This window comes from Syngnathus scovelli, chromosome 21, assembly GCF_024217435.2.
Source record: "Syngnathus scovelli strain Florida chromosome 21, RoL_Ssco_1.2, whole genome shotgun sequence".
Taxonomy (NCBI): domain Eukaryota; kingdom Metazoa; phylum Chordata; class Actinopteri; order Syngnathiformes; family Syngnathidae; genus Syngnathus; species Syngnathus scovelli.
This window is the reverse complement of record NC_090867.1, coordinates 4,342,786-4,367,719: the sequence shown is the minus strand read 5'-3', so window position 1 is coordinate 4,367,719 and position 24,934 is coordinate 4,342,786. Positions and strand designations below refer to the sequence as shown.

The 24,934-nt window shown below is 45.4% G+C and overlaps 3 protein-coding genes and 1 long non-coding RNA gene across 8 annotated transcripts; 3 read left to right on the top strand and 1 right to left on the bottom strand.

The window, feature by feature from the left end:
- Positions 1-1,420: 1,420 nt before the first annotated feature.
- Positions 1,421-13,335, top strand: tnrc6ba (trinucleotide repeat containing adaptor 6Ba). 3 transcript variants are annotated; one of them, XM_049759204.2, is made up of 22 exons: positions 1,421-1,727; positions 2,692-2,779; positions 3,059-3,080; positions 3,325-3,762; positions 3,837-6,686; positions 6,768-6,929; positions 7,016-7,212; positions 7,302-7,373; positions 7,466-7,669; positions 7,788-7,907; positions 8,046-8,171; positions 8,342-8,512; positions 8,586-8,690; positions 8,821-9,016; positions 9,107-9,274; positions 9,373-9,519; positions 9,856-9,999; positions 10,114-10,203; positions 10,287-10,490; positions 10,612-10,679; positions 10,816-10,955; positions 11,022-13,335. In XM_049759204.2, exons 2-22 carry the CDS (start codon positions 2,723-2,725, stop codon positions 11,566-11,568), a joined length of 6,228 nt encoding a protein of 2,075 aa, XP_049615161.1. In that variant the 5' UTR covers positions 1,421-1,727; positions 2,692-2,722; the 3' UTR covers positions 11,569-13,335. The 3 variants fall into 3 exon arrangements, with proteins under 3 accessions (XP_049615161.1, XP_049615160.1, XP_049615162.1); XM_049759203.2 differs by having other exon boundaries at positions 2,689-2,779; XM_049759205.2 differs by lacking the exon at positions 7,788-7,907 and having other exon boundaries at positions 1,422-1,727; positions 2,689-2,779.
- On the bottom strand, positions 12,995-17,695 carry LOC125991360 (uncharacterized). Its single transcript, XR_007489260.1, has 2 exons — positions 17,584-17,695; positions 12,995-15,346 (listed from the first exon to the last, which is right to left on the bottom strand). It is a non-coding gene; the product is annotated as an uncharacterized lncRNA (long non-coding RNA).
- Positions 14,821-19,603, top strand: csnk1e (casein kinase 1, epsilon). The gene is made up of 10 exons (XM_049759207.1): positions 14,821-14,919; positions 15,000-15,110; positions 15,193-15,341; positions 16,987-17,215; positions 17,292-17,462; positions 17,567-17,715; positions 17,796-17,994; positions 18,065-18,210; positions 18,289-18,346; positions 18,715-19,603. Exons 1-9 carry the CDS (start codon positions 14,844-14,846, stop codon positions 18,319-18,321), a joined length of 1,263 nt encoding a protein of 420 aa, XP_049615164.1. The 5' UTR covers positions 14,821-14,843; the 3' UTR covers positions 18,322-18,346; positions 18,715-19,603.
- A 464-nt stretch (positions 19,604-20,067) lies between these two features.
- Positions 20,068-24,815, top strand: tmem184ba (transmembrane protein 184ba). Of its 3 annotated transcripts, XM_049759189.2 has the most exons (10): positions 20,068-20,383; positions 20,465-20,505; positions 21,553-21,786; positions 21,924-22,089; positions 23,005-23,095; positions 23,177-23,344; positions 23,422-23,591; positions 23,655-23,849; positions 24,028-24,054; positions 24,234-24,815. In XM_049759189.2, exons 3-10 carry the CDS (start codon positions 21,553-21,555, stop codon positions 24,464-24,466), a joined length of 1,284 nt encoding a protein of 427 aa, XP_049615146.1. In that variant the 5' UTR covers positions 20,068-20,383; positions 20,465-20,505; the 3' UTR covers positions 24,467-24,815. The 3 variants fall into 3 exon arrangements, with proteins under 3 accessions (XP_049615146.1, XP_049615148.1, XP_049615147.1); XM_049759191.2 differs by lacking the exon at positions 24,028-24,054 and having other exon boundaries at positions 20,069-20,383; XM_049759190.2 differs by lacking the exons at positions 20,068-20,383; positions 20,465-20,505 and adding an exon at positions 21,138-21,276.
- Positions 24,816-24,934: the final 119 nt, after the last annotated feature.

Below are 24,934 nucleotides of genomic sequence, written 5' to 3'. Positions count from 1 at the left end.
ATAATAAATAATATTGCAAATCAGGAAAACCCAAATGCTCGACCGACTCCTCGGGTGTCGTCTGGCCTTTCGAGAAAAAACAGGATTTCCTCATATTTTCTGGTGAATAATTGTTTAACTTAAAATCCACATAACCGTGGGAAAAGTTTCAACTCGACAGGAGATACGGCTGAGCATGTCTAGTGTGTAATATTATGAGTCACAGGGGAGCACCGGTAATGCATTTTACTGACTCATGCCCTGAATCACACTTCTCTTTTAGCCTATATTTTTCATTGAATGTCATTTTCCTGCTGTGTTCACAACTCAATCTGCATGCTCGTAATGCTTCACTGTCAAGGGATGTGTTCCCCAGTGTGTAAATGCATATTTATGCACACGGCGGTGAGTCTGAGGAGGTGTGACAATCAATTACAGTCCTCCCAGGGGTCGGCAGCTGCACCGGTGTTAATATTTGACAGCTGGACCTGTCAGTGGGTTTTACTATTGATGCAAGACCTCAAGCAATCAGTCAAGCGCCCTCCACGAGTAAAAGGAATCATTGTCCATGTTGAGGATTTTGGAATGCGGGAGTAAGGATCTCCAAAAGGGGAGGTTGAAGCTGAGATTCGAACCCAGAATCTCATAACTGTGAGGCAGATGTGCTAATCATTATCAAACTATGCAGAACGTGAGTAAATAATTTCCATTTCAAAAATGTTTATTCCCTTTAACACTGAGCAAGTCACAATTTCACCATCACCTTAAATGGTGGGGAGGCTTTAATGAATAAAGAGATGCAATTATACATGATACAAAACAGCTAATTTATTAACATTTTATTGTGGGCGATGGAATTTGCAAGTGTACCTATTTTGTAAAATGTCTCCCTCTAGTGGATAAGTGTGATCAATACCACTTACGTCAAATTGATGAACTATCATTTTTTTTTAACGTAAAGCAGAAAATTTACTGGAGAAAGTCCACGTAAGTTACATTTCAAAATAATTACGCACTTATTTCTGGTGAATTTAATTTTCATAATTGTACTGCTCAGATCAAATTTACTTTAATTCAACTTTATTTATAAGCGCAGTTCAGATGTACTTGTAACATAATTTTATGCAATTTTATACAAATTATATATAACAAAATAATGAACATTTTTAATTAATTCACATTTTTCAGTATTTCGAGTACTTGTACTGAGTGCGAGTACTTTTGCATCCTCTGCATCTGCACCCTCAGTACTCAACCACTCCTGCAGAAAGAACCTTGCATGTTTTCCTTCTCCAGGCTCCTACAACTTGGAAAAATTTGATCTTTGTTTGAGCAAGTGTCTGGAAGTTTATGAAGGTCAGAAAAGCGTTTTTTGATGCATCCCTCCCTATCACAGGCAGCCAGTCAGAGCGCTTCCACGCAGCTGCTACTGGCTGGCTGCTGGCCATTGGAGACTCTTCATGCTGAGCAGCAAAATGGCCGCCCGTCTACAGACTGACTCCACAGCGCTTTGAAATTGAAACATTTCTGCATATTTTGCTTTAGTCGAGGGCAACCACAGTACTTCTTTACCAGCTTGTGGCGCGTTGCAAGTATATTTTCATTATTGTACAATTACTTGACGTATCCGCTCAGGCGTCGCTGTTCTTGTAGCTTCGACGAATGCCTCAGAAAGCTAAAAAGAAAAAACGCACTGAAGCACTTTAGCTAGTTAGCACGCTAGCTTTTCTTCATATGTGATTGCTGAGGTGAGTGTTGCAATGTTTCTTCATCGTTTCTCGTTTTCTTTATTGCATGCAAATGCAAATTCACTAAACGTTGTGTTGCCTTGATTGTCTGGTAAGCTCGCATTTTGTGCTCAAGCTAACGCTATTAGCCTGGGCTACTTGTAGCTGTCAATGTGTAGCATTAGCTCTATGTTTTCATATTCAGAGGTCAACATTTGCTTCATAGCACAGTGCATTTAATAAATAGCTGCTTTAGTTACACAACAAAGACCAGCTAGTTTACTTAGATCGGTGAAAACTGATAAATGTGTTTTCTTGCGGTTTTGAGCACCTATATAAATTCCACCCACTCCTGTTCGCCACCAGCGGAAGAGCGTATATTATGGCTTGCTTGCACCTGTAAAGACATTTAAACATCACGTCATCCACTTTAAATTGTGGTTTGTTGAGATCAGTCTTTCACTTGAATATGTTTCCCTCCAGCTTCTTCTTAACCGGTCGTACCGAACACGTAGCTATGTGACATTAGCCAACTGCTCATACCACAATGACTGGAAGGTTAACACATAATGTAGCAGCATATTTTATGTAATATACTAGTGATTGGTTACAATTCGTTTCAAGAATCAATTTGGGCTTTGTGTGGTATGTATGGTATATGTGCAGTGTCTATTCATATAGTATTCCTGGCCTATTCAGTACATAGAATGAATCACAAGCATTGTGCTAGAAATGGCCATTGGGTTTTGCAGACAGTCGTTTGTGCTTTGTAATCCCTACATTTGTCCTCTTTATCGTTGTCATCCACGGCGTTATTTGGTGTTTGTTGTCAGCTGCTCCTGAATATTAATGCACGTCGAAGAAGACCAAATCACATCTGAAGATTCAGTTCATTCTTTGGCATTTGTTTGTGCGCATGCACGCACAATTCCGTTTAACCAAATGATGACTGTATTTTTAAATAACCTGCTTATTTTTCCAGAAGAAAGGAGTATCAACGACTGGAGCGGTAGTTCATGGAAGACAAGAAAAGGAAAAAAGAAGAAAAAAGGAAAAGGGAAGCCTCCCAGAAGGTATGTTCAATGTGTTTTCACCCGGCATTTCTTATGGGCGAGCTAAACTAATCAATACGGTCTAGCCATACTTGTTAAATATATGACAGGTATAAAATCAGATTTAAAAAAAAAACAAATCACTGTATGCTGTGACTGACTTTATAAATTGTCGTCTTATGTTACTGAAGCTGACAAGTGCGTCACCATAATGTGAATGAGTGAATTTGGTTTTAAATTATGACGGCAGTTACAACTTCATGGAGAGATTTAATATCTGTTTTGTCCTTTTTATTTTAGGTTACAGAGCAAAAGAACAAAGGTAAGCTGTACAATAATGTCCAAAAAACAGGAAAAGTTTAATTGCTTTGAAATTAAAACCTCATATGCTCTCATGTCATCACATTATTTTTACTCTGATCTTGTATTTTATTTTACATTTGAAAATATGCATGTTTTTTTTCATACAAATTAATCATCAACTTGTCTTGATTGCTGTATTTAAAGATTTACCTTGTTGATTATTAACTGTGCATTTTCTCTCCATGTCTCTGTCTGTCATTCAGTGCTAGATTTGACCAAGCAGGCGTCTGCCCATCCACCTGCAACTCAGAGCAGCTCTGCCTCTCCCAGCCCTGGACCCACCCCCTCTGCATCCCCATCCCCAGCCACTTCAGGCCCTGGCAGTGCTGCCGCCCAGTCGCAGGGTGGTAACAATGCCAAGCGCCTTGCTGTGGCCAACGGACAGCCCGCCTCCAGCGCCAGTTCTTCCTCTGCCACGGGCAGCACAAGTGTTCCAGGGAACGGGAATACAAGTAGCGGAGGTGCGGCCCAGGCGCCTCAGCAGCAACCTCGCTATATGCCGAGAGAAGTGCCGCCGAGATTCCGCTGCCAGCAGGACCATAAAGTGCTACTGAAAAGGGGTCAGCCGCCACTGTCCTCCATGCTGCTGGGAGGGGGAGGAGGAGGGGAGGCCCCCAATGCAAACATAGCTGCTAACTCAGGTATGAGTTACTCACTGTTTGGTTGACTGCATGCCTGAAATTGCCATTTACAAGTAAGTCTCTAATCCTTTCAGATTCTAGTGCAGCTACCACCTCATTGGCCCTCACCTCATCATCAGTTGCTGCTTCTACCACTACTTCTAATTATGCAAATTCCATGTGGGGCACAAGCTTAGGCAGCCAGGCCTCCTCTCAGGGCAGGGAGAAGGTGATTGTAGATGGGAACGACCTGGATGAGTGGCCCAGCATCGCTGGAAGTGATGGAGGAGGAGCTTCTTTCACTGTGGCTGGAGCTGGAGGAGGGAGCGGCGGCGGCAGCAGCAGCAACAACGGAATGCCTGTGAACAGCACGAGTGCCTCTGGCAACCAATCCTCATCCACTTCCTTGTTCTCTTTGCCCAATGAATGTATGCAGTCGTCCGGTAGTGTGGCATGGGGGGCGGCTGCCGCCCAGGGCCATCTTGGAGGAGGGAATGCAGTAGCTTCAGCTGGGCCTCTATTACAGCAGTCCTCCTCAGTTTCCAAAGCCGCCGCTGTGCCAGGAAGCCATGATGCCAGTGGCCTCGCTGATGGCAGCAGTGGTATTCCGGGTGCCAACTTTAATCCAAACGCCAACCCTTCGGCCTGGCCTGCCTTGGTGCAACAGGAGGGGCCCGGCGTTGTCGGGGAAGGACCTTCGTCGTCCTTCCATCACCAGGGCCTCGGAGGGACTTTATCTGCCAACAATTCTGCTTCCGTAGGGCTAAAGGCAGGGGCAGCCGGGGTGCTAGGCGGTCACCAAGCTTTGTCTGTGAATCAATCAAGCACTCATCAGCACCAACTTCACCAAATGCAATCTAGAGACCGAGAAATGGCAGAGGGCAAGTGGGATAGTGAATCAGCGGGACCAAAAATTGCAGGAGACGAAGGAGCCGCGGGAGGAACGGGAGGCGACGAAGACCACAATCCTTCTTCCTCGTGGAGGGGCCAACCCTCTTACCCTGCATCCAACTCCAAAACGGGTGCCTCAAGGACTGATGGATGGGAGGGCAGAGAGGGTGCCACGGGGGCATACAGAGCTGCTGAGGGTGATAACGGGTCTTCGGGTTGGGGTTATCCGGGGCCCTCTCGAGGGGTTAATACTTGGGGGAGTGCTGGAAATGATAGTCAAACTGGGGTATCTCAGGGAGGGTGGGGGACATCTGGAGTTGAAAAAGGGGTGTCTAGTGTGGACTGGGGTGGGAGTTCCTCCAGCACTGCTGGAGTTAATCCTGGAGAAGTGATGGGAGGAGCCTGCAGCAGTAACAGCAGCAGTAGCGGATGCAGCACAGCCGGCAATCCTCCCGTCACCTCAACGGCAATGAACAGAGCTTGGGACAATCAGAAGGGAGAGGGGGACACGGGGGAATGGAGCGAGGGAGGACACGGACCACGGGGAGGGTCTTTATCCAGCGGTGGGAATTCCAGATGTGAAAGGGAGCCCAACGGCAGTCGTTGCCGGCGTCAGCCACCTGATACTGAAGCTGCCTTACAAAACCTGCTCAGCCGTCCTGATCTCGATCCAAGGGTACTGTCAAACACAGGCTGGGGCCAAACGCAGATCAGACAAAACACAGCTTGGGATCTTGGTAGTCAAGCCGAATACAATAAGAGCGCACTCCCATCAACCTCTTCCAAACACCCAGCTTCTCTCGGCAATTCTTCTCAGTATTCTTCTGGACCCAGAATCCCGATGGGTGATTCAAATGGACCAGGTGTCCACCCTCACTTGCTTTCTTCTGCTGGCTCTTCCGGGGAGGCCTGGGAGACCAGCAGCAGCAGCAGTAGCAGTGGTGGGGCCTCTTTATCTGGGAGAGCCCCACCTCCTTTGGTCCCAAACATGAGTAATCTTGGCGTCTCGCAATCGGGTCCAGTCATCACAGCAGGTACTGGTGCTGGGTCAGGATCGCTGGGACAAAACCAGCAAGGGAAGCCTAGTGGCTGGGGTGCAGGAGGGACGGCAGATAATCAGGAGACCAAAGGGTGGGGTAACGAAGAATGGAGAACCAATCGAGGAAATGGTGGCGCTTGGAGTGCTATGGGGCAACAAGGTAACCTTGCGAGTACAGGCTGGGGAGGAAATGACGAGAGGGGAGCAGTCGGGTGGAAAGAAATGGGTGGGGAAGGACGAGGAGGTGGTTGGGGCTCAGGGCACAAGGTTGGGCCAGGTCGGGACTGGGGCGAACAGGAGTCCAAATCAAATAGCGGTGGCGCAGGATGGGAAGATGAGCCGAAGAATGGCGGAAGGAACTCAGGTGGGGGAGATTCAGGCACGGGTGGTTGGGGAAGCTGGGACGAGGATGCTCCGCGGAGATCCTGGGGGCCAGGGGGCACAGGGGCAGGAGGGAGTGGCGCAGTTGGCGTCGCTGGGTCCAAACCCCATCAAAATTGGAGCGGAGGAAATAAAATGCAACAGATGCCAAACAGCCAGTCAGGCTCTATCACAGGCCTACAGGCACAACTGCAGCAGCAACAATCACAAGCCCGCAATCAGACGCCACAGCTGCAGCAAACATTGGACCAAGGGGCTATGCAAGGGGCCGGTGGGAGAAAACCAATCACTCAAGCCCAGAACCAAAGCTCAGGCTGGACCTCAGGGCCCATCCCTGCCAGTCATGGATTAGGTGGAAGTGGATCTGAACCAAGTGGTTGGGAGGAACCTTCCCCACAGTCTTTAAGCAGGAAAAATGATATAGATGACGGAACGTCAGCATGGGGAGACCCGACCCATTACAACTACAAACCGGTTAATCTGTGGGATAAGAACAGCACCCCTGCTGGTCAGCACCAGCAGCCACATGCTCAACAACCTCCAACACAGCAGCTAAATAGACCTGGTACGGGACCCGGAGGAGGCAGCAGGGACTTCAACACTAGTCATGGACAAGGAAAGGTTTCTCCAATGGGTAAGACACCAGCTACTAAATAAATAAATAAAAAACCTGCGCTATGTTTGCTCAAGTCTAACCGTATACGTGTGTCTGCAGGTTCCTCAGGTTGGGGTGGTACACCTCCAGCTAGTCCCACAGTAGACAACGGCACGGCTGCTTGGGGAAAACCTACAGATGCTCCTTCTGGCTGGGGGGAACCTGATGACGCTGGTGCCAAAACTGGCTGGGGAAACCCTCCCCCCAATCCCATCAAATCTGGTTAGCAACATAATATGTTGCCTTTAACTTGCATGATCCCGCTGCAATGTGACAACAATATTGATTCAGATAATCTGCTCCGACAGGTTCAAAGTCTATGCAAGACAGCTGGGGGGACAAAGAAGGTTCCGTCACAGCTTCGCGTCATTCGAGCTGGGAGGAAGAGGAGGAGGGCGGGAGCATGTGGAACAGCACTGGCTCCCAGGGTAGTGGGTCGTCTTGGGGACAGGGTAGCAATGGCGGCTGGGGACAGAGCCACAATGTTAAGAAGCCTAGCAACAAGGTGGGTTACTTCCATGGAATGTTGCACTCATCAGTATTACATCATCACATTTGCGTTGTGCTTACAAAGTGTAACGCAATCTTATTCAGGGTCCGCTCAAGGTTGGCGGGGATTCCTGGATGAGCCCAATCAACAGACAATTCTCTAATATGGGGCTTCTGGTGAGGCACTTCAAACACGCCGTGGTACCTTGATGACCATTTATGAGATGGCCGCCCTTGGTGATAATGCGATGTCCTCTTGCGTCGGACAGAATGACGATCCGAGCGGTCTGACCATTGACCTGGCTCCAGGCGCTCTCCAGGAGAAGAAGATGGAAATGGACAAAAGAGCCATGGGAATGATGGACTACAACGGAGACATGAGGAAAGGAAGAGGAGGAGGGAGCGGCATGGCTTATCGCTCGCCCATTTCCAAAGAGTCAGCACCTGGTGATGCCGCTTCTTTTTACGACAAGGTACGTCCTCACGATACAAGAATCTTTTTCCTCCTCCTTTGCCTTTATTCCCTCCTTGTCTCACTCTTCCCCCCCTGTGCCACTCGAATTTGTTTCCCCTGGGCTGTCACTTGGGCAGACCTTGCTTTTGAACAATCAGGATGGGTACCTTGGGGAGGATGGTCCTTGCTCTCTCTTCTCACCACCCACTGCCTACAAGCCCCATTCCCTCTTCAATCACACTATCCCCTTTAGACAAGTAAGAAACCTGCTCCTCTTGTATCTGTCCTCCAGTCTCTTTCTGTGTTCACTTCAACACAACCCTGAAAAGTTTTTTGTGTGTTAATTTTAAGGTCTTTCCGTTAATGTTTTTTTTCTCCCCCATATTGGATCACAGGGTGGCCATAGCCTCCTCGGCAGTAGTGGAGGGATGTCTCAGCCCAGACACCAGCCCAATATTCCACCCATGAACCAGTCCCCAGGGATACGAGCACAAGTGCCTCATCAGTTCCTGTCACCTCAGGTACGCTTACTTGAAATAGCCATTTTATTTTTAATTCAGAGTAATTTAATGGAGAATTTCATGGAGCAGAATGTTTGTGCCATTTGTCTGTGCAAAATATGCAGTTGTTTTGTTTCTAATTAGATAGTATTACATAATCACTCGTTGAAACAACGCTAACCCCTGCTCAGGTGCCAGGCTCCATGCTGAAGCAGATGCCCCCTCCCAGCGGGAGCGTGGGGGGTGTTGGCGGTGTGGGAGGAGTGGCAGGAGTCGGCGGCGGCGTGTTCCCTCCTCAGCTGTCCCCCCAACATATAGCCATGCTCAGCAGCATCTACCCACCGCACATCCAGTTTCAATTGGTGAGAACGAGCACCGTGCACGCCATTGCAACTGTCTCCCTGTATTTTCATCGGCCGAAATGTTTTGCGTTAGGCTTGTCAGCTCCTCCTCCAGCAACAACAGCAGCCGCAACAGCAGCTGCTGCAAAACCAGAGAAAGTTTCCGCCGAATGTGCGGCAGCAAACTGACCCTCAACAGGTACGCACAAAGGGTTCTACAGCTATGATTAGCACGCTTATTGACAAAAACTGGTTTCTGGCTTTCTTCTTGACTTGACCTACAAGGCGGTCGCAGACTTATTTCTGTTTTGTTTTGTACACCTTGGCAGTTGGCCAGGATCATGGCAGTACTCCAGCAGCAACGGCAGCAGCAGCAAGTCGGGAGTTTGGGTGGCAGCATCAAGCTCTCACCCTCCCACCATGGCGGAAGTGGTGCCAAATTACACGGGGCTGACACTTTGCCCCACCAGGGCCTGGCAGGTTCTGTGGCTGACCTCCATCAGAAAACGCTTGGACCCTACTCGAGTGAGTCAAGTTTGCTATTCAGGCCTTCTATCCATTTTTTTTATTACAGCATATCATAAATATTTGCCACTTTATTGTCTCTACCTACAGGCTTTAGTTCTGGTATGAACCTCACTGGTATGGACCTGGGTGGCTCTGTGGTGGGGGGGCCCGGAGGCATGAAGGACATGGGAGCTCAACAATCTCGTTTCAAATGGATGATGGAGGGGCACTCCTCGCCAGACACACCCTCACCTGAAAATGCATTCCACAAAAATGGTAAGACTCCATTTTTATTTTGACCCTTTTTTTTTTTTTTTTTTTTTTTTTTTTTTTTTTTTGCCTTCTGTTGTGTATTGACATGAATTGTCATGCAGGTCCTGTCAACCCCATGAAGATGCCGGGGGCCTCGCCCTACTCACAGTACGACATGCTTGTAGGAGACGCGCAAGGCAGCACCAATTGGCATCGCACCCCTGGCAAGATGAGTGCCAAGCCCACCACTACGGCCAGCTGGCCCCCTGGTAAGTTTTGACCCGTTACGCAATCCTGTTGCCACTAATTGCTTGACATGTGGAGTTGACGCTATATTAGTATTTAAATGACATATGATTTTTTTTCCCATGAATTACGAAACAGTTTCCAGGTGTATTCATTAGTTTTCATGGTCATAATACCCCGAGGACAATTACATGACACAATCAGGGCGGTTTTAAAGGTCTATTTTATTATTTATTTATTTTTTTCTCGACTGTCAGTGCTCACAACGCAAATACCGCCCCTTCCAATTGGGTTGCTTATTCATTAGTTTTGTAATTTCATATTTGACGAACACGTATTTCCACCTACCTCTTTCTCAGAGTTTCAACCTGGTGTTCCCTGGAAAGGAATAGATCGGGTCGACCCCGAATCGGACCCCGACATGACTCCGGGGAGTATGATGGGGAACACCGTCTCTCCCGGCCTCAATGACTCTGAGCACCAGTTGTTACAAGACAATACTGGTTTGTACTGGACATCTGCTGTTTTTTTATTTTGCTATTCCAATTTGTATGTTTAATTTGTATGTTTAATGAGCCAAAATGAGGGAATTCAACATCAGCTATTCTCTGTTGCAGATTCCATCCCTCCCCTCAACACCTTACTGCCTTCACCCGGTGCCTGGCCCTACAGTGCCTCAGATGCCCTTAACAACGCACACAACTCAGGTAAGCACAAATACACACCCGCGGCCTCAGACAAGAGGGTCTTTCAATCCTTTCAGCCACCTCTCTGTCCTCCCTTTGAATAGCAAAGTACACAGACTATAAGACTGGATGGCCCCCCGAGCCCATTGGGCACAAGTCCTGGAAAGCCAGTCGCGGCAGCAGCCAGGCGCAGCTGTCCCGCCCACCTCCAGGCTTGGCCAGTCAAAAGCAGATATCGCCTACCCCATGGTCAGGCGGTGCTCCTCGACTGGCTGGCAGGGGATGGAGCAGTGGCTCAGGCACCGCTGGTAAGATCCAAAGTTTTTTTTTTTTTTTTTTTTCTTGTCGTGTTGTAAATCTCTGATGAAGAAACGGTTCCCAGTGGCCCAGTTTAGTTAAGCTAATTAAAACGTGTTTTGCTCTCTCAAGGCTCCGCTTGGAGCGACGGCAGCTCTCGTGAAAGTTGCTGGCTGGTGCTCAGCAATCTCACACCACAGGTATGGCCACAAGCATGTGCAGCTGTTGAAAGCCATTGGAGTTGCTCGTTTGCCGTCAGTGCTCAGAAAAGCTGTTGGTCAGATATTTTGGATTCATATTTCGACCTTTGCCAACTGCGCATCTCTATTTCTGAAGATTGATGGCTCCACGCTTCGAACCATCTGCATGCAGCACGGCCCCCTACTGACCTTTCACCTCGGCCTGACCCAGGGTAGCGCACTTATCCGCTATGGCACCAAACAGGAAGCAGCCAAAGCCCAGAGTGCCCTCCACATGTAAGTCCAGAGATTGTTTTGTGGGTTGTGGCCTTGCATGTGCTTGACTGTTTATGATTTCAACAGGTGCGTTCTGGGCAATACCACCATCTTGGCAGAGTTTATGAGTGAGGAGGACGTGGCCCGATACATTGCACATTCCCAGGCTGGAGGCTCAGGGAGCGGAGGCTCTGCCACCGCCCCGGCGGCATCTTCGGCGGTGGGGACAAACGGTAGCGGGACCACCTGCGATCTCGCTGCAGGAGGAGGTGGAGGAGGAAATGGCACAGGCGGAAGCAGACAAGGAGGGTCTCCAGCAGGGACGGTCGTACCCGGGGCAGCTGGGCATTCCGAATCCACGTGGCAGAGCCTGGAAGGCAGCGGCAGCTCATCGGACCAGTCGGCCCCCTCCGCGCCCGGGTTGGGCATCTTCTCCCAGTGGAGCGGCAACAGCGGCGGGGGGGTGGAGGCGGGAAGGCAAGGTCTGTGGGGGGGTATGGGTGGCATGAGTGGGGCCGGGTATCCTGGTAGTAGCCTCTGGGGTTCGCCAGCACTTGAAGATCGTCATCAGATGGGCAGCCCGGCCTCGCTGCTGCCTGGGGACCTTCTGGGCGGGGGCGCTGACTCGATCTGAAGGGCCCGCTTGACACATTGAAAAAATCATTGTCACAACCTCCCGCTCTATTTATTTCCACACACACGATGTGAATTGAAGCTACACTGGTCTCCCGTCACACAGGCTACATGCAATACATTCGCTATTTCACTCATGAAACCATCAATATTAAATGAAGACCACAGTGAAACTTGAAGCGGAAGGGACTCTCGGACCGAGCTGGGTAGTTCTGTCTTTTTACTCCACGACCAGATCACTCAGGCATGTACTGTAGACGGGCTCAGCCGAGTTCCACATGTCAACGCGTTTAGCTCTCGCTGTTCTTTGTGTGCCACACTCGTCTTCCCCGCCGCCTCCCCTTCTCGAGCCCCCCCCTTCCTCGTCTTTTTGTATTTAATGTCGACGACTTGCAGACTGAGCCCTCTTAGACCCGGTGTACTTCTCTTAAGTTCTCATGTTCGGAAGCTTGAAAGTGACAAAAGGAATCCGGAGTGTGTTGTGGCAAACGCGGGATGACCTCGCTTCGCTACCGCTTTCAACTGGACCAGTGGCAACCTTTTTAGAGAAGTAGAGGAGCATTTTTACTCTGTACCAACACCTCTACCTTGGTGGAAATGCCATCAACATGGGGCCCAGGGTTGAGAAGAAAAAAAAAAAGAAAGGAAAAAAAAAAACTAAAAATTAGCCAAACTTGCACTATATGCCTCTGGGGTTTGTTGTTGTCTCGTCCAATACAAATCCTTCCACAACTCGACATCGACCTTACAGGACGACTTGTAATGTTACATCAGCAGTGGCCTTGGCCCACCTGCCCTCACACATACACACCAGTTACACACTGCTCTTACGTTTGACAAGCAAAACTCTTATCTCCTCGTGGATGTACATCAGTCGTCTCGGTATGAAGACAAACGTGAAACTTTGTAGAGATCTCTTTGTTCCCCATTGAAACACTGACCTCGCTATTGTATTTTTTTTTTTTCTTACTCAAAAGAAATCAAGTTGGTTGTTATATATTGTCCTGATGTTAATGCTGACTTGGGTCACTTATTGACTTGCTGTTCAAGGTGCCCTCCTTGCCTGCCTTGTGTGTGCATGACAGGAGAGTTGACGGTATGACCGAATGGAGGATGAAGAAAGTATCAGGAGTGTTTATGTGAGCGAGTTTGCGTGTGTGTGTATGTGTTATTGCTACAATGTTGAATGTTATTTTCGTGCGGGAGAGATTCATCCAAGCGTGTACGCAGGCACTTGCTTTTGAATGCTTACCTGCTCCGGTCAGGGAAGTGAATAGATGTTTATTTGACAGCTTGGCTTTTCGGAGTGTTTGTATGTGCGTGCGTGACCACCAGACATTGTGATAGCTAAAAAGTTCGAAAATATTGGCACTATTGCATATGTCTCTTAAGTTTTTTTTTTTTTTTTTAGCAGCATTTTGTTCATGTTTGTCTTTTTTTTTTTTGTTATTATTATTATTTTTTTTGGTTATTGCAATTTGAGGAGCATTTGTTTTTAAGACGAAGCAACTAACTGAAGGCATTTCTATTCAAATGCCCAAATCCTACCATACCAAGCTCAGCTGGAAACAGTGTTTTACAGACACGTTAAAGATAGTAGCTGTTATGTTTTACTGTTTTCTTGTTTTGATGTTATGTGACAATTTAAATTAAGTCGGTCTTTATCACTCCTGTTCAGGATGTTTTCATTTATTTCAGATGTTACAAAAAGGAGATGAAAATAATTTAAAGTGGAAAAGAACAAGATAATAAAGGTTCAAATGAGGTAGTTGATTTTGTCCTTATTAAGCAGTTTTCTTGCTAACATATTTTTTTATTATAATTGTTTTGCCTGAATGAAGAAACAGAAATTGCCCTTCAGACCTTTTGAGTCTGCCTACATTCCAGTGCTTTTATTCGGTTTTCTTAACAGCTGTTGTCAGTAGTATGGCAGAAAATAAATAAAAATTGTAATTTGTTTTCACAAAATAGGATTGTTAGAAGTTACAAAGACACCCCTCCACACACACCAGTTTCCCCCCCAGTTTTGCTGTTTTTGTTTTGTTTTTAAAATATGTTTCCCATACGGTCAGTGGCCTCGCAGCACCTCCCATACTGTCCACACAGTGGTGCTGTTTTACCTTTTTTTTTTTTTATTATTAACTTGTGACGTTCTTCTTCACAACCTCCGAGGACAAACAAAAATGATAAAGCACACGTCCCCATTCGTAGTTTACAGTCCACTACATCTTCAAAGTGCATTAAGAGCGAAATAAAACATATTTGACGTGCACTTGCTCCTTCATTCATACTCGAACGGATGACGTCATAGGCTGTTGGCGTAAAGTGAGAGGGTGTGTGTATGAGGAAGACGAGTCGGAGGAAGAGGAAAGTAAGGGGGTTACTCGTGTCTTCTACGTTCTCTTCCTCTCCACACGTCAAGATCGTGACAGCGGGTGAATCTTGCAATCTTGCGTGGAGGATGAGCCGTGAGTGTATGTCGCTACCCAGGGCCCCCGAGTGAGACCGAAGTATCGCCCCAGACGACCGGTGAGCTCATCGACGTGCTACTCTGTATGTCAAGGTGTCATCTCCTAAATAAGCCTTTATGGACTAGTTCCAATTTTGCAGGAATTGCATGTCCTGCTGATGTTGCGGCGTTTTTACTGCAACACCTTGTTAAGAGGAGGCTGAGCCAATGTGCAGCAGCAGTGTGTGTGTGTGTATGTGTGTGTGTGTGCGTGTGTGTGTGTGTGTGTGTGCGTGTGTGTGTGTGTGTGTGTTTATAGCGGATTAAGATCCAATGCAACGATTATCTAAACCTCACCTTAAAAAAATAGATTTACTTTGCTTCAATGTTGGGTTATGTGATATTGCATCCATGCATGCATCCATTCATGCATCTAGCATCCATCCATCCATTTTGAGTATAGCATAGGTCCCCCACACCAGGCCATGGACCAGTGCCGGGTCATTCGGTACTGGACTGAACAAAAAAATGTGTTATTGATTATCAGAGTGTGAAAGAAATCTCATTTTGATAATTAGGGGTATCCACCTGTGTGTCCCTTATGCCTACAAGCCAGCAAAACAACTTGTTGAGAAAGCTTCTGCAAAAAACAGTCAAAAATTCTCATCTCCAGTATGTCTTGTCTTTCATGAACCTAATATAAAAGATTTTGAAATGCACAGGTGATGTTTGAGCTTTGAACCTCAGGGTTGGACTTTTAAGGTCTAATCACTAGTGATGAATCGCAGCAACTGTGTGTTTCAGTCAGTTGGAGTAGTTAAGAAGCCATGGAGTTGCGAGTGGGAAACAAGTACCGCCTCGGGAGGAAGATAGGGAGCGGTTCCTTTGGAGACATTTACCTCGGTGAGTTTCCCTGTTCTTCTCATCCTCCTAATAAACATGCAATATTAGAATTTCATTTTGATCATGTTGCTCCTCTTTAGGTTCCAACCTCACCACGGGAGAGGAAGTGGCCATCAAGCTGGAATGCGTAAAGACCAAACATCCGCAGCTTCACATTGAGAGTAAATTCTACAAGATGATGCAGGGAGGAGGTGAGGCTCAGTGAAGCCAGTAAAGCTTTGACTGCCGTATGTAATATTGAAGTTATAATCCTTGAATATTCCCTTCCCACAGTGGGTATCCCGTCCATCAAGTGGTGTGGAGCTGAGGGCGATTACAACGTGATGGTCATGGAGCTGCTGGGCCCCAGTTTGGAGGACCTGTTCAACTTCTGCTCCCGCAAGTTCAGCTTGAAAACCGTCCTGCTGCTGGCTGATCAAATGGTGAGCTTGAAAAATAATAAATATTAATTTTGTATAAATACAAATATGAGAGTGCCAAAGCAATTATATATAATTTCATATGTTTTATAATATTATTGTTTAAGCATGTGCTATAATATAATATAATATAATATAATATAATATAATATAATATAATATAATATAATATAATATAATATATTTATTGGCCATGCTGCAGGGCAAAAATACACATCTACATAAAGCACTGCACTGGACTTTGGAACCATGTGAATTAACGATGAATTGACGTTTGCAATTGTACTGTCGCCCTCTCGCGAATTTGGTATGAAGTACATGCTTAAACCATTATAATAAATACACTTTGGAACCATGTGAATTAACGATGAATTCACGTTTGCAATTGTATTGTCGCCCTTTCGCGGATTTGGTATGAAATACACGCTTAAACCATTATAATAAATACACAGACACGATATTCTATTCTTTCCTATTCTATTCCATTCCATTCTATTCTATTCTATTCTATTCTATTCTATTATATTATATTATATTATATTATATCATATTATATTATATTATAGCAGATGCTTAAACAATATTATGAAACTATCTAATGATGCATAAATAAAATAAACTAGACTAAAATATAACATAACATTTAATATAATTAACATTTTATTATAATATAATATAATAGAATAGAATAGAATAGAATAGAATAGAATAGAATAGAATAGAATAGAATAGAATAGAATAGAATAGAATATCGTGTCTGTGTATTTATTATAATGGATTAAGCATGTACTTCATACCAAATCCGCGAGAGGGCGACAGTACAATTGCAAACGTTAATTCACATGGTTCCAAAGTCCAGTGCAGTGCTTTACGTGGATGTGTATTTTTGCCCTGCAGCATGGCCAATATATTATATTATCCATCCATCCATCCATTTTCTGAACCGCTTAGTCCCCACGGGGGTCGCGGGCGTGCTGGAGCCTATCCCAGCCGTCATCGGGCAGTAGGCGGGGGACACCCTGAACTGGTTGCCAGCCAATCGCAGGGCACACAGAGACAGACAACCAATCGCACACACTCACACCTAGGGACAATTTGGAGTCTTCAATCGGCCTACCAAGCATGTTTTTGGAATGTGGGAGGAAACCGGAGTGCCCGGAGAAAACCCACGCGGGCCTGGGGAGAACATGCAAACTCCACACAGGGAGGGCCGGAGGTGGAATCGAACCCGCACCCTCCTAACTGTGAGGCGGACGTGCTACCCAGTGCGCCACCGAGCCGCCTATATTATATTATATTACATTATATTATATTATATTATATTATATATTATATTATATATATTATATTATATTATATAATATTATATTATATATTATATATTATAGCACATGCTCAAACAATAACAATGATACATAAAGGAAATAAACTACACTAAAATATGATAACATAATATATTTAACGTTATACTTTTATTTCAAGTATATTTATCATATAGTATTTGTTAGTATATAGTCATTATATATTATAGGATTTTGGGGGGGAAACCTAACAGGCTCTAAAAACTAATTACAACTAACTGAATTCAAAATACAAAACTAAATAAAAACAAAGTGGAAAAATCTTATGCCACATATGTCTCCACCAGATCAGCAGGATCGAATACATCCACTTGAAGAACTTCATCCACAGAGACGTGAAGCCCGACAACTTCCTGATGGGGCTTGGCAAGAAGGGCAACCTCGTCTACATCATCGACTTTGGCCTAGCCAAGAAATACCGCGACGCCCGAACGCACCAGCACATTCCCTACCGAGAGAACAAAAACCTCACCGGCACCGCCCGCTACGCCTCCATCAACACCCACCTGGGCATTGGTAAGACAACATGAACTTCTCGACTACGGCAACATACACACAAAGTTACACACTTTATTTTTCCCTCCTTCCACAGAGCAATCGAGGCGGGACGACCTGGAGTCGCTGGGCTATGTCCTCATGTACTTCAACTTGGGCTCGCTGCCTTGGCAGGGACTCAAGGCCGCTACTAAGAGGCAGAAGTATGAACGCATCAGCGAGAAGAAAATGTCCACTCCTATCGAAGTGCTGTGCAAGGGCTACCCGTGTGAGTGTAGCAGAAACCACTATTGATACTAATAACACTGTGGCAGGCTAAATACTATAAATGCATTGGAAAAATTGAAATTAAAATGCTTCATTGTCTTCCAGCTGTGTTTTCCACCTACTTGAATCTTTGCCGCTCTCTGCGCTTCGACGACAAGCCGGACTATTCGTACCTGAGGCAGCTCTTCAGGAACCTTTTCCACAGACAGGGCTTCTCTTATGACTACGTCTTTGACTGGAGCATGCTCAAGTTTGTGAGTGGGACAGTGTGTTGATAAATATTAACTTTGAAAAGTAAGCTGTCAGATAATTTATTAAGCGTTATTTTTTTCAGGGGGCCAGCAGGACGGCGGAAGATGGAGACAAAGAACGTAAGGAGGAAAAAGATGAAGAGGACCATGTAGGAGAAGGCCAAAAGGTCAGCGGAGGTCGAGCTTTGCCATCCGGACCCAAACCTACGGCGGCCAACCGAGCCAAAAACGAACAAGACGTCATCCAATCCAAAGCGGTCACACGCGGCGTCCAGCAGTCGGGTTAGGACATTGGCGATCATCACTAAGTTGTCCTTTTTGGTTGTAATTAATCGTAGGTGTTTGCATACAGGTAACCGCTCTCCTCAGGTGGGCCGGGCGGAACGGGTGGAGCGAGAGCGCAAAGTGGCTATGAGGCTGCATCGCGGTGCACCTGCCAACGTGTCCGCCGGTGACCTCTCCACACGCCTCGACCAATCACGCATCACTGCGTCGCAGGTAGGATGAGTCATGGAAGTCAGATTCCCCCAAAAAATATTCTTTATCTTATTTGTTTTTTCCCCCTTACATGTACAGGTCAGTGTGCCATTTGAACATTTGGCAAAGTGAATTCTTCCCTGCTGGTCAGAAGCAGGTAAGAAAACAAATCCTAAAATCAAATTTACCGTATTTTCCGCAATATAAGGCGCACCGGATTATAAAGCGCACCTTCAATGAATGGCCCATTTTAAAACTTTGTCCATATATAAGGCGTTACCGGATTATAAGGCGCACTTTCAATGAATGGCCCATTTTAAAACTTTGTCCATATATCTACATTTGGCCCGCGGGCCGGACTTTAGACACGCCTGCTCTAGAGGCTCAATATTGGTCCATATATAAGCCGCACCTGATTATAAGGCGCACTGTCGGCTTTTGAGAAAATTGGAGGTTTATAGGTGCGCCTTATAGTGCAGAAAATACGGTACACTCATTTAACATGTTTTCTTTATCATCATCCAGCAAGTGGTGGGAATCAACTTCCCCTCGCTTTGAGTTGGAGGAGCAGGAAAGAGGATGCGTTACTGGCGTCCAAATGGGGAGGTCAGCCTGCCAACTCTGGTGACCAGAAGGAGCGGAAGTAACGCTTCAATGATGGAAACCAGTCGGGCAGGAGAAAAAAAAACTTCAATCAGACTGGCTTCTTACTGTTTATAGGGTGCAGTCTGAAGTGGGAAGTAACATTAAAACCAATTATCACATGTCAGACTCAGAGGCTCAACTCACACGGTATATCCAGTTGCACAAACTTTCAGGTTTCTGTGGTTGAATAAACTACAATTGAATGCTAATGTTAAGGAGTTAAATATGCTGCATATTGATGTCTTTCATCTGAAAATAGAACAACCAGCGTGACCGTCAAACATGTGTCATCGGTGTACTTTGGCCTTTCTTCGAAATAGTCGAAAATGTTATCATTGCGTTTCATCACACGGCTTTGCCTCTGAGTCCAAAATATATAACAGGAGAATGTGTTTTCTCTCTTATGAGGTACTAAAAATACGAAGAAGGGGGGTGAGGAGTGAGCCTCATTGAATGAATGTTATTCTGACTCCTTATTCCAATGTAAGGAAAACAATCTTGCTGATGTACTGTACATGTCTGTTTTTTTTAATGCAACTTGTACAATGTGTACAGTATGTTTTATTTGGGCAGAATGTAAATGACAATTGCCAAAATGTACAAGATGAAAATGGCTATCCCTATAACGTCAAACAAAAATTAAATTAATTATCAAGGCTGATGTCTAGATCTGGTGATGTCATGTGTGTTTCTTTATTGTGCTTCAAATTTGTTTCTCTGATAACTGTATATAATTGTAGAATCAATAAAAGAAATATATACAGGCTGACCTGTAGTCAATATTCCACGTTCTTCACTCGCTGTCTCACAAATTTGAATATTATTTGAGTATTTAGTTTATATTCGCATGACATTTACTCACTGCATTTTAAACATACAAATACAGTATATATGCACTTATTCGGTATTGTATTTTTTTTCTATTAGCAAATGCAGCGTTTTTGTCAGAATTTAGCTTTTTTTCTTCTAAACGTTTTATTGAAAGTTTGGTGTAAATATACAAGAAAATAAATCACAAAAGTGTTGCACTGTAAAAAAAATTCTTATTCATTAGTTCAAATTTTTGTTTATTAATATGTACAAAGTATGTATTCTGCAATATATACTGTATTGTTAAAAATAAATTAAAAAATTAAATAAAAACTTTTCCACGCCGAGCCGACCTACTTCCGTGTTATTAAATTACCTGGGCCGTGATTGGCTACGTGCTTCGCTCCCACTAAATGGGCGGGGACCGCCTGATTTCCACAGTCGATCCAAAGTCTTTCAGACAGACAGGGCGACGGGGAACGATAAGTTTGCTGTCTCCCCTTACGGAGCAATCTACGGACTTTAACTGGTGCAAAAGTGGGGACGATCGCGTACGATATTGCTCGAGTTGTTAAACATGAAGAAGAAAGAGTAGGTGAGAAAAACGTGGAGGTTAACCGGTCGGTGTTGGCACAACAACATGGATGTCCTCGGGGGCGACGGTGCAGCGCTGAGCTGGAATTAAGGCCGTTTATGTGCTATTTCTGGTCGGCACAAAGCATTGGATGATTTTGTTTTGGTAAGCATAGCCTTTAAAAGCATGTGTGCACCCGGATTACGCATGTCACTAATAATCAAACATTTTGTTTTTGCATTGCAGGATTTAAAGCTCCACGTTGTCACGAGTAAATATTAGCAAAGGTGAGACTTTGTTTTATTGTTTGAAAGCATTCACATTTTAATAACCTGTTCGGGAATTAGCTGTCGTCCCACACATTTATTTGTAGATAAACACAACCCCCCTTTGTATCCCCCCCACCCCCGTGTGCCCCCATTCCATCTGTTGCAAACTCCTGACCTTATGACACACATAAATTATTATTCCAGCGTGATTTATTTGCCTTTTTTTAATTGAAACACGCAGCTGTTCCTCGCCCCAATGTTGCTGATGCCTTCACTTCACCTCTTTTATGTGTACATCTGCTGATCCCTTGCAAACCAATACAAATGACCTCGCGGTGCACAAACAAGAGAGAGAAATCGCTCAATCCTCTATAGAGACGTGAGCGTAACATCTATTTTAATAAAATGCCAAATTAAATTTGTTAGGTCCACGTTGTGCGTTAATGATTTGTGATCGGTTGCCAGATTCCATCTGATTGAATTTCATAGTCTTGTGTATTTGACTATATTAGCAGCAAGCTCTTTGTATAAAAAGCCACAGGGCAAAAAGGATTACATGATCTCTTTTTAGACTCATCATACAGAGTATAAAACTATAGAAAGCAACTTTGGACCATGCCAGTTAAATAAAACAAAAAAATATGGCTTCCTTTTAAAACAATGATGTCATTACAACCAGTCAAATCATATCATGCTTTATGGTGTCATGAATGAAAGGCTTAACAGTTTTGGAGAGTGCATTGGGGTTGCTTGTTCTTCTGACAACAGCTCAAGCAACCAAGAATTGAGGTATGTTGTTAGGTAAGGATTGAATGGTTCCTGAAAATGATTTCCGCTGTATATATTGAAACACAGGTTCCATTGTCTGTACGAGTGACGCATTCTTGTCCACATGACACTCATTGATGCTTCTGTTTGAGTTCCTGTGTTTTTTAAATACACGTTAACTCATTACACAATGATAAATCAGTAATATTTAAACCAGGTGGAAGAATAAGTGTGGAAAAGGTGTGTCCCCTTTTATGTCCAAATTGAAAACCTGAGCATTTTTTTTTTCTTTTTCAGATGCCAAGGCTGTGGAGGCGAGATGTGCCCTTATCAGAGAGGTTGGGGGTGGACTCTCTTTTGGCTGAAGCGGCAGGGACGCCGGCGACGCCACCGCCGGGAGGGCCCAACATCTCCTGGCTCCCCGAAGCCCCCTTGCTAAGCCAAGACCAGCCCACATTCCTCATGACCCCTATGGCCCAGGCCATGTCTGGCATCTTCGTCTGGACTTCCCTCATCCTTACCTGCCACCAGGTAAGTCAGCAGCCGCATGTTGTGAATAAATAAATAATAATGTAATTATTTAATAAAATTAATCTCGTTAAGGCCTACATGTTTTGAAGTCTGTGAATTTAATCTCAAAGCTGTATTATCTTTTTTTTTTTTTCCAGATCTACATGCACCTGCGTTTCTATAGCTCACCCCGGGAGCAACGGCACATTGTACGGATCCTCTTCATCGTCCCCATCTACGGCATCGACTCTTGGCTCAGCCTCCTCTTCTTCACCAACGACCAATACTACGTCTACTTTGACACCATCAGGGACTGCTACGAGGGTAAGAACAAACTTGATGCTCACTTCCTCAATACACACTTTAAAAAGCGTCGCCGATGGAGACGTTGGACTGGTTTAAAATCCCAGTGGGTGACTTTTACGGTTGAGTTGAAAAGCATGCTGCGATCAAAACTGGAGCGCTACAATCTGCCCATCCATCGCTAATTGATTACTTTGCTCACAAAGATCTATTATCTAACAGTTAACGTAGCCTCATATTTTATCTCCTTGTCCAATATTTGTGTCATTCTATTCAAAATAACAAGCAAGTGAGCCCTGACCCAAAGCTTTCCTCGAGTAAGGTCAACTGGCCTGTCGCATGGCAACAAGACTCCGAAATGGTTCTGCTACTGAACAAGCTGCCACCAGCTAATGAGTTACCCGCTCAACCCAACTTGCAAAGTTCTCATTGTATGCACGCCTACTGTATCACCGTGGCAACCGGCCTCGGGCTGACGAGGGCACCCGCGGGGAGATGTGAACGCGGTAAATAAGCCAGAGCGACACAAAAGCAGATCAGGCGAGAGCTCATTCAAAGGCAAACCGATGGAGGGAGAAGCGGCTAACGCATGATGTAACACCAAATGCTGGCGGGAGTGCAGCTCAGCCATAAAATGCGCCACACACCCAGTGCACGTCACAATTTCACACTTTTGCATTGATTACACAGTCATCAGCCATGATTATACAGTGCACAAAGAAGGAAGATCCTAGGGGGAAGGTGGGGGGTCAAAACAGGATTAGCACGCTGGTGTTTATGAGCCGCTTTGCTTGTCGTCGTCCACATGCTGAGAAAGCACACAGGAGATTTAATCCACTTCCCACAGACCATCAAACAAGCCCTTGAATGTGTTTTTTTTTTTCTTCTAGGAAATAGAAATAACAAATATCTCTGTTTGTTTGCCCCCACTTAAAGCGTTTGTGATATACAACTTCCTGAGTCTATGTTACGAATACCTTGGAGGAGAGAGCGCCATCATGGCCGAGATCCGAGGGAAACTCATCGAGTACGTCTCGCCCTTTTTTATTTACAAGCATTGATTTATCATTGTGATAATAGATTTACAATGTGTTCCGGCGCCATCAAGGTCCAGCTGCATGTTCGGCACGTGCTGCCTGAAGGGAAGGGCCTACTCCATTGGGTTCCTGCGCTTCTGCAAGCAGGCCACGCTGCAGTTTTGCGTCGTCAAGCCGCTCATGGCCACCATTACCGTCATCCTGCAGGCATACGGCAAATACAAAGATGGAGACTTTAAGTAAGTCAACAAAAACGGCCCCCCATGTCTAAATTCAAAATGGCCGTGACGTTTGCGTGTGTTTTGTGGCTCCACAGCGCTGCCAGCGGGTACCTCTACGTCACCATCATCTGCAACGTCTCGGTCAGCTTGTCTCTGTACGCCCTCTTCCTCTTTTACTTCGCCACCCGCAACCTGCTCAGCCCGTACGGGCCCGTGCTCAAGTTCGTCATCGTCAAGTCGGTCATCTTCCTCTCCTTCTGGCAAGGTACGCCACCTCGAACCAAATTCATGAAACATTTGATAGAAGGTTGCTTTGATTTCTACTCAGGTGTGTTTCTGGCCATTATGGAGAGGTGCGGCGCCATCCCCCAGATTGACTCCGTGGAGGTGTCCGTCGGCAAAGGGACCGTCGCCGCTGGTTACCAAAACTTCATTATTTGCATCGAGATGTTTTTTGCTGCGCTGATCCTACGTTTCGCTTTCACCTACAAAGTCTACAAGGACAAAAGTATCAGCACGCAAGGTGAGAAGATCATATCAATGGCTAGCATTCATTTTAAAATCCACTTTTATTTGACACTTTTATGACTTTCTGGCTTTTTCCTACTTTGTGCCCACATATTTGTAAGACAAGAGTCTTGCTATTCTGTCCTGTGCTTACACAAACCTTCATCTTCCCTTTTCTTTGCTGCGTTTTGAAGGACCCCTCCCTACATACGGAGAGTTTGGTAGGTTCCACGCTGACCGTTTCGACTCTTCTTGCATTGTCCATTGATGTCTGTTGCTCACCACTGTCACTTATCAAATCCTCCATGATTCATTTTTTCATATTGTAGTATAGCGTCCTTCCTTGATTGTAGCTAACCGATTGTTAGCTAAACTGTTTTTGCAACTCACTGCCGTCCAGGCAGCTGCGCCCCGATGAAGAGCATCTCCAGCAGCCTGAAGGAGACGATGAACCCGGGCGACATGGTCCAGGACGCCATTCATAACTTCTCGCCGGCTTACCAGCATTACACTCAGCAGTCCACGCTGGAGCAGGGCGTGCCACCGCCGCCTGTGTCGCGCACGCTCAGCGCCGTTAGCAACCACGGGGACACCGAGAAAACCTTCCTGCTGAGCTCAGACGATGAATTCTAGACACGCGGACATGTGATTCATCCTCCCGGCAGCAGTCGGCCGCCTCTCATATGTGAGAATGTTTGTTTGCCATTTCATGAAAGCATGAATGTAATAAACACAGCACATTTGTGTTGGACGCTATAAGCTAGTCTGGTGTAAAACACCTGCTCCATTAGTAAGTCGTTTTCAAGTTTTACTCAAAAGATTTGCTGACTTTGATAGACTGTTCATTTTTTTTATAGCACAACTTCAATTTTATTCTGATAATGTTGTGATTTTTGTGAAATTTGATACATTTCATGACGACCTGAGAAGGACTTAAAAAATGTTTTATTCAGTTTGCAATAAATTGACAAGGTACTACAAATTTGTGGACTAACAGTGATGTTTCCTGGAAATTCATCTCTGGAAACTTTTAGGTGTGTGTAAAAATGAAACTGCCCACTGTCTAAATGACTCATTGACTTTCCCCTGCCAGCTCCAATA